Source organism: Lissotriton helveticus, chromosome 3_1 (genome assembly GCF_964261635.1).
Source record: "Lissotriton helveticus chromosome 3_1, aLisHel1.1, whole genome shotgun sequence".
Lineage (NCBI taxonomy): Eukaryota > Metazoa > Chordata > Amphibia > Caudata > Salamandridae > Lissotriton > Lissotriton helveticus.
The window spans coordinates 981330890-981343810 of NC_136061.1; the positions used below are offsets into that span (position 1 = coordinate 981330890).

The 12921-nt window shown below is 46.5% G+C and overlaps 1 protein-coding gene across 6 annotated transcripts in view; it reads right to left on the minus strand.

Moving 5' to 3' along the window:
- The window catches only part of PCNT (pericentrin), a 1333356-nt gene that overhangs the window by 866591 nt on the left and 453844 nt on the right, over window positions 1-12921 (minus strand). For all 6 annotated transcript variants that reach the window (XM_078681435.1, XM_078681433.1, XM_078681434.1 and 3 more), the window contains one exon: window positions 1706-1849. In XM_078681435.1, coding sequence (XP_078537561.1) covers window positions 1706-1849 — 144 coding nt within the window. The remainder of the gene's footprint in view (window positions 1-1705; window positions 1850-12921) is intronic.

Sequence of the window (12921 nt, forward strand, 5' to 3'; positions counted from 1 at the left end):
CAACATTAGACTTCTTGAAAGTTCCTAAAGGTTACAGTTGACTTTAATATGTATCCCTTAGCTTACAGGACTGCAGATACCATCTGCTGAGGAGACACTGGCATGTCGAAGTTAACACTTTATCCAACATACAATGCACAGTCTTGCACGGATATCTATTATTTTTAAGTATGAAATAGAAATCAATGAGAGGGCAGTGCTGAGGAGTACGTTTCATTAGGATCTCACTCAGATATCTGTAAACAGGATGTTGACCTTTGCTACTGCTTAAACTCTATCACCTCCACATTAAACAAAGATGGGTTTGCATGTTACAGCTTTTATCTTGCCAACCTCTCGTCTAACCCATGTTGATTCTCCCTTATGGCCCCACTGACACCAGTGTTTTAAATAATCCTGCTCAAGCTTACCTTACTCTAACCTACCTTCGAAAATGTCAATTATACCAACAATATAATATATCATCCATCAAATGACCAAAGCCACAGGTGACTAAAAATAATCTCACTAACCACCACAGGACATTAACCCAACCCTATAGACATGTTTCTTATGGAACAGAACTAACTCAAGCTGCTCAGTTCACACTGGGTAGACAGTGCATTCCTAAAATCAGGACAATCTGCTTGTACGGCTACAATAGCTGATAACTGTGTTAACTTTTTATAATTAATATTATCTTGGTCCATTCCTGTTAATCCCCCCCCCACCCCCCAACCTTTCCTCCCTTGAAATTTTCTGTGCCGAACTGTGTCAAGTGTAGATTCGAAATTTTTCTGCAAATAACACAACTGATATCAGTCAAATTTGGGGTGCAAAGTGGCACAGAACATACTGAAGGTAGAAAAGTGCCACTTCAACAGAGAAAGAATCTTACGTGGCTGGAAATCCAGAAAAAGGTTTGGTGAGGCAACATAAAAATACATACAGATGACGTGGGAAAGGACAACCGTATTTCAAATGGCTGTGTGTACTCCTACAAATTGATCCATTTTAAAGCCTCCAACTGCATATTTGGGTCTGTGGAGAACACATTTATTTATCTGAAAAGTGTTCAGAGTGTTCCTGATGACTCCAAAATTCATACTTATCCACTTTATCCAAGTTCCGTATACTCTTCCAGTGCGCGCGGATCCCGTTCACTCTCATAGGCGCTATTTTGTCTTCTCATGGCTCCTGTGGATTTTTTTTTATCTCCTTGACTGATTTACAAACCAGCCTAATCAAAGGAAACATGAGCTCCATATATTCAACAACTGAACGAGCTTGCCTCATTGAAAATGTCAAGCTCTTCTTAACTCACCAGAATGATGAGATGTGCTGGTCACTTATTTACTGACAGATCAGGTGCCTGAACTTCTCATTTAACCAAGGAGCTCAACTACAATTATTGACTATGGAGCGCTTATTCACTCTCCTGAATTGTGAGCTCAGTCTTTACCTGCAGCCACACAACTCTTATTTGAGTATCCCAAGGGGTTTCTATATTCCTTACTTGAAAGATATGCTCAGTCAACACATGAGGTCAGCTGGAAGGCCTTACCCATTCTCCCAACAATGAGCACTGTCTGCATCTGCATCAATAAAACCCTGATTCACTGTCCTCAACTGTATTCTCAACCTTCCCATCAAGAGCCAGCTTAAACTTACCCAGGATGATTAGCCCTGCCTTTACAGCGTAATCTCAATTAACTTCATTACTCACCTGGATAATTAGCTCATTTTTTTCCTGGATCTGCTGCAAGAGCTGATCCTGTTCTTGCTGGTGAAGTGACTGCAAAGACTCCGCATCACGCTTGTGCTGCTCCCACTCATGCAAAGAGGATTTCCGTTCTGCTTCAAATTCAGCCTACATGCAAAGAAAGGCCAGAATACATGATTAAAAAGCAAACTTCAAAGTGTATGCAATTCCCAATGAATACATTCTGTTAATTTGGTGCTTGGAAGTAATCCGTCACTGGTTTAAAAACATAAAAATGTAGATAAATATAGCCACACTGTTTGCTGCAACGAGCTAGACTGGTTGTTAGAGGCTCTGAACCAGAGTAATAGGCCCGAACCACAGTCCTGGATCTATAACAAGGGAGAGAGCCTTTAACAACTAGTATAGTCAGAGGCAGGTATTTCAGGCTTTTGGATCATTCCACCACTGTGGGTAGAATGTTCTAAATTAAAGAGCAAGAAACAAACAAACAAATAGTGAAATGTGGCAAAAAACTTCTACACGCCATTATTAGCCATGAGCCACTTCATTGTCCTCATTGGAGCTACCAGTATACCAATGTTCTAAACAAGCATTCAGCCAAATCTTTCAATTCCGACACCATTAATTTCACACCACAAAATTGCAATCCACTAGTATACGTGTGTAGTTATATTGTGTGTGATATATATATACATACACACTATATATATATATATATACATACACACTATATATATATATATATATATATATATATATATATATATATATATATATATATATATTCACTATAAAAAAACAAAGGTTACAGGGACGTTCTAGTTAGGCTCAGGTTTCACTCGTACAAACCAGTGAAATAGCAGATATAGTTAGCTGAGCCAACTACTCGCACTCTGGCAATGCACTGCTTATGACCTCACATATCACATCAACCATGACATGGTTAGTGACTTTACTGATGACATGTTATGTTATGTTATGTTATACTATACTAGTTTTATAGAGCGCACAGCTACTCAAAGTATCCCGGCGCTGCTACCAAAAAAAAGCCTACCACAGAACCAGCTGAAGAATCAGAACGTCAGGAGGGAAAAAAAGGCATCAGAACAACAGCGGTTTCAGTTTCTTCTTAAAAACCGCCGGGTCAGACACCATCCTGAGGGCAAGAGGGAGCTCATTCCAGGCTAAGCCAGCTTTACGAGTGAAGGAACAGCCGCCCAGCCGGTGGCGTTTGAACCGGGGAGTCTGTATAAGGAATTGTTCAGACGACCGCAATTGTCTAGAGGGCGTGTAGAAGGCAAAGCGCTTCTGAAGGTAGAGTGGGCCCAGCCCATACAAAGCCCGTTGGACAATGGACAACATTTTAAATTTAAACAGAGACATCATCCAGTGACTGTTTTTAACACATTTATTAGTGTTAAATATATATACACCAAGGTGTATTGGTGGATCAGTGGGTGCATGAGTGCCTATATGGGTGATTGAGTGGGTGCATGACTGTATAAGTGAGTGATTAGGGGTGTCTCAGTGAATGTATGATGAGAGGTTGTTTGACTATCAGTTGGTGTCTAAGTGGCTGTATGGGTGGGTAATTCTTTGCCTGAGTACCTGTAGGTGTGTCTTTGTGCGTGGGTGAAGGTGTGTGTGACTGCCTGTATGGATGAGTGAGTGGGTGAGTCAGTGGCTACATGGGTTTGTGACTGACTCAGGGTGTGAATGGCTGTATGTATGAGTGAATATGTCAGTGGTTGTATTAGTGAGAGTGGGTGTATGAGTGGCTATAGGAGTTAGTGGATGTGAGTGCAGAACTACCCCTCCGGTTAACTCCAGTAACTCCAACAAAGCGGGACTGCTAATAGGTCTTCAGAGGCCACGCCCCCCTATCCCACCACTCCACAAACACAACTCCTGGAGCACTACTGGTTGGGGGATAAATTACACTTTACTCCGGAGGGTCCTTGGGGGCCAGCGACCCCTCCTATTATCTCAAGTCCCACACAGCTGGACTGATAAGAGGTTGTTGGGAGGCCCTGCCCCCTTTCTCCACTACACTGCAAATGCGCCTCCTGGCGCACCACTGCCTAGGGGAAGAAGTCCACTAAAGTCCTGACGACTTCAGAAGTAAAGTGGAATTCATTCCCCAACCAGTAGTGCACCAGGAGACAAGTTAGAAGAGTTTTGGAGAAAAGGGGGTGTAGCCTTCAAAGGCCTCTCAGCAATCCCCCTGTGTGAAACTTACTGGAGATTACAGGAGGGCTTGTTGGCTTCCAAGGACCGTTTGCAGCCAAGGGGACTTGATGCCCTACCCCCCAGCAGCAGTGCACCAGGAGGCGCGTTTGCAGAGTAGTGGAGAAAGGGAGCAGGGTCTCCGGTGACTTGCAAGTTGGTTTTTGTCCAATTATTTTGTTGCTTTTTTAGGGAGAGGACCACATGGGCAGTTTTGGACCCCGGGGGGAGCCCTTTTTAGGTCTCGCCTGACCCAGCGCATGCGCTGGTCTGGCGAGTCTTTTAATAAGGGCTTAAAAAAATGCTACCATGGCCGGCCTACAGCTTGCGTGCATGTGCGCGGGCGCGCCCTTACAAGCAGAGGCGCCATATGGCTTTCCTCGTTATGCTCATTAAGCGCAGCGCCTGCCTCGCTTGATCGCGTTCGCTTTCACTTCCGCGCCCGCTTTGACGTTACTTTTACGCCAGTGATAACATGTACATTCAATACTTCCAATATGCACGTCAAGCTCCAGGTCATGAAATGCACATTTGACACAATCCCCGCGTAACGAGCATCAGGGAATGCGAGGGAGGTATCAGCTATAAAATGCAAACTAGAAGATACTGGACTATAAATAGCCTGCAGGTACTATGTCCTTCTTGAAAGCACCTTCTTGCTGACGTGCTAGACATTCTTGTCAGTTTTATTAAATTCTAAACCAACTTTGGCGGATTTCTGGTGCTACAATGGATTACTGTCCAAAGCGGAGAAGGTGTCGGAAGACTTTTAAAATAGTGTATTACGAAATAAAGATGCAGTTACACTCTCTCTTTGACACAGGGTTATGTTCTAGAATATTTAACACAGCCAAGTAGCATCAGTGAATTTTATTAGGTTTTTTTTTAGTTTAATTAATATTATTTTTAAGAAAGAACATCGTACTCGGGCTGGAAACTATTATTAAAAACATAACGTAGGGCTCATAATCACAGTGTTCTCCAAGCAAATGTACATAAAAACCCTGACAATTCTGCATTATTTTCTTTTTATGGCATGCTGGACTATGAAATGACCTTCAGATTTTGTTAAAAGAAATTGCCATCACATGTGCTTATTAGGAAGCCATCAGCTCCCAGAAGTTGAGAAGACAAGATATGCACCAAGAGTATACACCGTCAACAGAAGAAGGAACACGTCACATAACTTTTCTCTGGTACAAAAACAGTGCAAATCCATTCTGGGCTAGTTCGCTGCCTGCGTAAGATGCAATAGAACTAGCAGAATTTGTGCAAAGCAAAACACTACAATTTTTTCTGAAGACAAGACTACAATACATTTCCTCCAATTTCCAAATATCAACAAACACTGGCATAACCAATAGGTCTCGCATTTGGGACCTTAGAAGTGTTTAGCCATGCAACAGTTGGTGTCGTTGCACCAAGGATATTCTGCTGCATAACTAAATACTTATACAGTCCAAAAAGCGAGACCTATTAGCTATGCCAATGCTGGTTTGATAGGGAGATGGGCCCTGCGGCTGCCCTACCCGGGTTGATTTCAGCCCTGGGGACCTCCGGGCTCGGCCTTTTTAAAAAAAAATAATAAATTAAAGGGAGAGGAGCCAAGCAGACCTCCTTCCCAGGCAGATTTTGGCCCCTGGGACCCTATCCCTCAGGGCCTGGCCTCTATACTGGGTGCCCTAATCCCACCCAGGGCACCCAGACATTTAATTGAGGACCGCAGGGGGAGCCTGAATGCCCCTACGGTCGCTGCTGGCTCTCCGGATTCTGCAGGAGACGGCATTGCTTTTGGACAGAGGCTGCTGCTGAACAAGCAGCTCCCTCTGTCCAAAACCAATTCTGCTTCACTTCTAGAAAGCAAGAGCATTTTTTGTGCTTTTGCTTAGTAGAAGTGGAGCAGAGTTTGCAATCAATCTAGTGGCTACCTTCATTCTCATCTGGTGGACCTCCCAATACTCTATCCCCCAGTTCGGAAAGTAATATACTCTCAGGAGGGGATTTCTCCAGTGGTGTAGATTCTCCAGAGTCAGGCTCTGGGTCTTTTGTAGCATCAACCAGGGCCTCTCAGGCTCTGGCTCGCTCGAGCGAACAAATTCCCCACCGGGCATTTTGAAGCAGAACTCCTCCTTCACATCCCGCCAATCTATCCAACTCTTTCTTCCACCTTACTATTTGAGGCCCCTATATTGATTTCTAATGTCCCCTTACTTCACCTTTTAGCTAGGATAAAGGCCAGGTCCCGAAATCTGCTTGTAATCCTTGTTTTGAAAGTATGAGGAAATAGGCCAAGGAGACAGAAGGCTAGTGAGCCAGGCCTTTAAATGATGGCTGCCATCCATTTCGTGACTTTGTCCCAGTGGACATGTCCAGATCATGTGAAAAATTTCTGCTCAGAGTTGGCCACATCGTGGGCAACTCTTTTCCTCTCTGTGGAAATATTTGTTAATGTGCCCAGGGGTGAGGTACACCCTGAGCAGGATAAAAACATTAATGAACCAAAATCAGTGATGTTACTGACCATGTCATGAGTTCTGTATTATGTGAGGTCATAAGCAATGCATTGTAGGGAGCACAAGTTATAATTAGCTCTCTAACTAGAACTGCTGAATTGCTCTGGTTTTGTACGAGAAACGTCAGCCTAACGAAGACATTCCGGTCACCTTTAGTTTTTTCAGTGAATTTCTATGTTTTTTAAACTAGTAGCCATGTTTGCAGAGAGGTGGACAAAGGGGACTGGCCACTCACCAGCTCTCAATAATCCCGCTGTGAAGTACTTACAAAGAGGTACTAGGAGGGCTTCTTGACCCCAAGGTCCCTCAAGAATAAAGTGGACTTCATGCCCCAACCAGTAGTGCACAACTAGCTGCGTTTGCAGAGTTGTGGAGAAAAGGGGTGTGTCCTCCGAAGATCTCTTAGCTATCCCGATTTGTGGGACCTATTGGAGATGACAAGAGGGGTAGTTGGCCCCTAGGTGGAGTGGTGTGGCTCACTGGTTAGAGGCGGCAGACCCAGGAGCAGAGGACGGCCCGGGACCAGGGTTCAATCCCCGATGCGGCAGGGTCTTGGACCAGGGTCAACGGATTCGATAATTCTCGCCTCGGTGCCTACTCTAAATAGGGATCACACTTGGCAACTCTGGGCATTAGCTTGCCTCATCTCCACAACGGCCCCCACATACGCTGGGGATGCCTAGTTTCACCTTGGCGATACCCAGTAGGGACCATCTCACAGGGAAAGCCAGGACGGGTTCCCCAGAGGTCTACAGCGCAGAGATACTCCTTCGGGAGTCGATTCTAGCGCTTTAGAAACCCACAATCAATCAATCAATCAAGGACGTCATTGGGGACCAACTACCCCTCCTGTTACGTACAGTAAGTTCCACACCTGGATTGCTGAGATCTAGTAGGAGGTTATGAGAAAGTGGCTCTATATGTACTGGAACAAAGTAATGTACAGTGTGTATAGAGTCCACAATCCCCAGAGGTATAACAGAGGTTAAAGTCAGGTCTGGCCTTACTCTCTAAAGTGGTAGCTTGGTCGAGCAGTAAGCAGGACCAGAGGACAGTGTAAAGCATTTGTTGTATACACTCAGTCAGCAAAAGGTTTCACACACTCAAGAACTGAACTCTAGGCCAATTGTTTTAATATCCAAAGATATAGTTCTATTTTGAGAACCAACAGTTATTAAAATATAATTTTCTTGATAAGAGTACTCATGTCTTTACTTTGCAAAGAGGCAATAAACTTTGTAAACACAATAGGTAGAATGGTTGCAGTAGGCAACACAATTCTAAACACAATTTAACATTGAGCTCAATGGGTTATTCTACATAAATGCAACTGATTACTTTATAGGTTACTTTGATAACTTCAGGACTGGTTCCTAGATTCAGTCCTGGGGTCTAAGCTGAAAACGTTTAGTAAAAACGTTTTAGTTATTGCAATGATTTTTAAAGAATATAAAAGATAAATTCAAAGCACAGGTAAAGTAGGTTCTCGTTACTTTTGTAATCCAGTACTGGACTCCCAGGTTCAGCACTGGGGTCTCTACCTAAAACAGGTAAGTAATTACGTTTTAGTAGTTGGTACGATTTTTAAGGAATACTTGTAATTTTCAAAAGTAGACAAGAAATATCACAGAAAAACAGTCAATGGTTTCCTATGGACGGAATTTAGATTACTAGTAACCACGGTTGTGATTACTTTTGCGGTTCAGTACTGGGCTAAAAGATACAGCACTGGCTTCTCTTCTGATTACAGGCGAGTACTTCGGATTCCGATATTCGCCTGATTTTAGATGAATATTTTACCATTTCAAAAATTCACACTTAGAAGAATTTTCACAGAAAAACAGTCAATGGTTTCCTATGGCAGAAATTTAGATTACTATCAAACACGGTTGTGATTACTTTTGCGGTTCAGTACTGGGCTACAAGGTACAGTACTGGCTTTTCACCTGATCACAGGTGAGTAATTCGAAATTCGTAATTCAGCCGATTTTAGATGAATATTTTAAAGTTTAAAAACTTCACACTTAAAAGAAATTTCGAGTCAAACCAGTCAATGTTATCCTATAGCAGGAAAGTGAGTCATTGGTTTTCAGGTGAGTACTCGACTGGTGAATTTAAGGTTCCGGGCATAGACTCAGGGGTCCCCCAGGGTCAGGTAGGTACAGTTGGTACACCCTCAGCGGCACAGGGGCGGCCGGGTGCAGAGGTAGTTAGGCCCAATGTTATCCAATGAGAGGCAGGGGGCCTTCGGTTGGTGGGTGCTGGCTAGCAGGCCACACAGCTGTGGGAGCTGGGCTCCTGGTCACTTGCTCAGGGCAAATGGGGAAGTGGGATAGGACAATGGTTGCACTCCCAGGGGCACTGGGGCGGCTTGGTGCAGAGTGCTTTTGAGCCGTCGGGCGCTCAATGTTCTTCAATGAGGATCTTGAAAAAGGAACAAAGGCTGCAGGCTTGGGGACGGAGGATCTTCTGGAGCGACCAACACTTCGAGGGGTAAGTTGGGATCTTGGAGGATAGGCAGGAACCCAGGAGTTGGGCACAGGGGGCCGTGGGGCGCCGAGGTGTCTTTTGAGGTCGGAAAATCTTACCCTCTGCTGGTCCTTTGTCCTGAGGCTGCAGGCGTCGTCTGAGTCGAGGAGGGTCCTTGGGCACTGGATTCCAGGTCAGAATCACCGGGGGGGGACATCCTCAGGGTCTTGATTCACTCCAGCACAGACCAGGCCTGGCGGGTGCAGAGTGTGCAGGGTTCGCGGTTCCAGGCTGATGTCAGGGCTTGTTACTTGCTTTGAGCAGTACCACTGCTCTTGGGAGACCCAGGTAGTTAGAGTCACAAGGCAGTCAGGTACTCCGGGGTTTTCGAGGTTGCGGACCACTGGAGACACCGAGGTTTAGCAGGAGCAGGTTTGAGGGTCGACAGGCCGGTAGGGCTGGGGCCAAGTCAGTTGGTGTCTTCCTCTTTTTAGCAGCTGCACGGCAGGTCTTCGTGTTCCTTGTTCTTTCTCGTTTCGGAATCTGGATCTGTGGAAGAAGGTTCATTGTGCCCCTAAAATACTAAATTTAGGGGTGTTACAGGTAGGGCAAGGTCAGGGACCAATGGGTCCCTGCCCTGGGGTGGGTACACCCCCTAGCCTGCTCCTCTACTGTGGGAGGGGGGCAGGAGCCTAGCTGTGATTGGGCAGGGCTCCCCATCTTCAAAATGGCCAGAGCCCGGGGTCGTGCATCACCTCGCCTCTCCCAACTGAGGGGTGGAGTTGGCCCAGGCTGGCACCCCCCCCCCTTTCTGACGTACGGTTTCCCGCCAGTCTTCCCACCAGAGTGGGGGTCAGAACTGGTGGGGCCCAGTTGCTGAGTACAGCAAGTGGTCTGGAGAAGCTCACAAAGGTGGAATGCCTTTGAAGCTTCCCCTGCCCATCCTGGAGGAGGAGGCTTGGCACCTCGTCGCAGGATGTGCATTGTTGCAGGCCCAGGAGAGCGGGAGCTCTCCACCTAGGGGTCGAGCAACATGTCTGCTGTGTGGCAGCCTAGGCAGCCTCTCAGACAAGACGTGGATAGTAGGTTAGGTTTCAGGGGCATCTCTAAGATGCCCTCTGTAGTGCATTTGACATTAAATATCACACTGGCATCAGTGTGGGTTTAATGTGCTGAGAAGTTGGATATCAAACTTGTCAGCTTTCAGTGTAGCCATTATGGTGCTGTGGAGTTCATAATGACAACCTCCCAGCACCATATACTCCTAATGGCATCACTGCACTTACAGTGCCCCGAAGGGCCCCGGGTAAGAGCTCATGCCACTGTGCCCACACCACTGGCACAGGGCACCCAACTAGAGGGGTGGCTGATGTATGCCAGGGCAGTGGGTTTGTGGGCATGGCACACAGGGATGTGTGCCATGTCGACTCTTTGTTTAGTTCTGCACCAGAACACTGAGCCTGCAAAGGCAGTGTGTGTGTCAGGGTACAGGGCCCCTTAGGGTGGCACAATAAGTGCTGCAGCCCTCAGGGGTCTTCTCTGGTCACAATGCCTTGGGTACCTAGGGTACCATTTACTAGGGGCTGACATTTGGCCAGAGATGCCAATTGGGTTTAGGCTTTGTACAGTTTTTAGGGAAGGGACACAGGCCCAGGGCACACCAAGGAAAAGTGCATCAGGCAAAAAGTGTGGGGGGGGGGGGGGGTACTGCAACAAACTCACTTTCTCACAGATGTCACGTCCCCTTTCTCCACCACTCTACAAAGGCACCTCCTGACACACTACTAGTTGGGGGATGACATCCCATTCGCTCTTGAGTCCTTGGGGGCTAACTAGCCCTCCTATTACCTCCAGTAAGACCTACATAGCTGGATTGCTGAGAGGTTGTCAGAGGCAACACCCCCTTTCTCTGCAAACGTGCCTTTTGGCGCACTCTGGTTGGGGGGGAAGAAGTCCACTTTAGTCTGGAGGCCCTCAGGAGGTAAGGGGACCTCATCCCCCCACCAGCAGTGTGCTGAGAGGCGCATTTGCAGAGAAGTGGAGAAAGGGGGTGTGGCCCCCAGCCACCTCTCAGCAACCCCACTGTGTGGGGCTTACTGAAAGTAACAGGAGGCCTTGTTGGCCCCTAAGGATCCTCAGCAGCAAAGGGGATTTCTTACACAACCAGCAGCGCAACAGAAGGCGCATTCGTAGAGTGGTGGAGAAAGGGGATGGGGTGTTGTCTGGTTTTTTTTCTTCCTTTTTTGTTTCTATATTTTTTTTAGGAAGTGGGGCTCCCATTCCCAGGCTGTTTTGGGTCCCGGGGATCCCATCCTCTGGGGCCTGCCCCATTTTTGTATTTTTTTTTTGTAGATGGAAGGGGCTTCCAGGGCGATTTCTTTTTTTAAATTATTATACTTTTTTTTTTTTTTAAGGACGGGGGGGGGGGGGGGGCATTTTTCGCAACAGGGCTCCCATCCCCCAGGGCCCGGCCTAATCATTTAAAAAAAAAATCTTTATTTAAAGGGAATGGGCAGAGTGGCCCCTCCTCCCGAGCCATGGGACCTCAATCCAAGGGGGCCTGCACACCTTTTTTTTATTAATAAAAAAAAAAAACCACAAAAAAACATGGGAGGGAGGCCCCTCCCAGGCGAATTCAGCCCTGAGGACCCCATCCCCCGGGCCCAGCCTGCAGTTTGAGGGGGTGGTGTCTGTGTGCCCCCCCCCCCTCCTTGCATGAGTAGGGGCCTGCAGAGAGGAGGTTGTTGTCCCCGGGGCAGGTTCAACAGAGTCACAAGATGGCTGCCAACCCTTCCTGGATTGAAGTGTTGGCAGTGAATCAAATCTCATGCACAAGTTCAGGAGGGGTTGCAAATCCACTGCAGCCTCAGTTGTACATCTAAGAAATCTTTACATTTTACAGTAACTACTGAACGGATTTACACAACTTAACAAAAAGGGCGCTTTCTGGAACAAGAGCTCCCTTTCTGCCAAATGTGGTGCAATTACATTCAGCAGTTAGGGCTGTAGCAGTTCCTATGGAAATGAACATGGAGAAAAAGCCTTTTGAGACCCACCCTTTTTCTCAGCTGTCGCTTGACAGATCACCACAAAATTTTCAAGCCAGCAGTGAAGTGAATGGCGTATTTGTTTTTGAAAATTTTGCGAGGATTTGTGAAACCACGCCAAAGTTATTGGCAAATGAAAAAACGCTCTTCCTATGGAAACTACATCCTAACTACAGGTAAAGTCCACATTTGTAAAGCGCACAATCACCCGTAAGGGTCTCTAGGCGCTGGGGGCCTTCGGGAAGATTAAGCAAGCTATTGCCCAGAGTCACATGGTGCTGGGCTAACCTGCGCCGGAGCCGGGGATCGAACCGTGGTCCCCGGATTCCAGCGTCAGTCGCCCTGGCCGCGGCGCCACACCTCTCCCCTGGTGACCGCCTATAATTTTTTTTTCTTAACTTCGGCAGCACCTTATCTGGTAGATACTATCTATCTGCAGATTCCATACCTTAGAATTATCCCCAGGCGGCAGACTGGATTAGGAAGAGTTTTGTGAGCAGTACTCCTGCATGTGGGTAGATGGAGTTATCGGCTGCACATGGCATCGTCTGCACCAGATGGTTTGGGCATGGCGCCTATATATGAGCTAGCCCAGTGCAATGACGTCAGTTTCTTTACACTACTTTTCACGCCAAAAGCGTGGAGGAACAAAGAACACTGACCACTGATGTGAAAAACTAGGGCCCTGAAAGGAGAAAAGCCCTGTCCCTAGAAATCCGTTTGCAGAGCGAGAAGGATGGGTGGGTTGGTAGGGAATCTGCGACTAGGTTGTCTCTCTACCTCTTCTTTAGTCCTCAGCACCGAGACACCTAAGGTTATTTGCGTGCTTTACAAGTTGCTTAAATAAATAAGATAAGGCATTACTGAAGGTAAGTAACTTGTTCATATGATACATTTGTTACAAAGCATAATCAAACATAGGATTAAAAAGCAGTGTTAAGGTAAATTCGTCAGAGGGGAG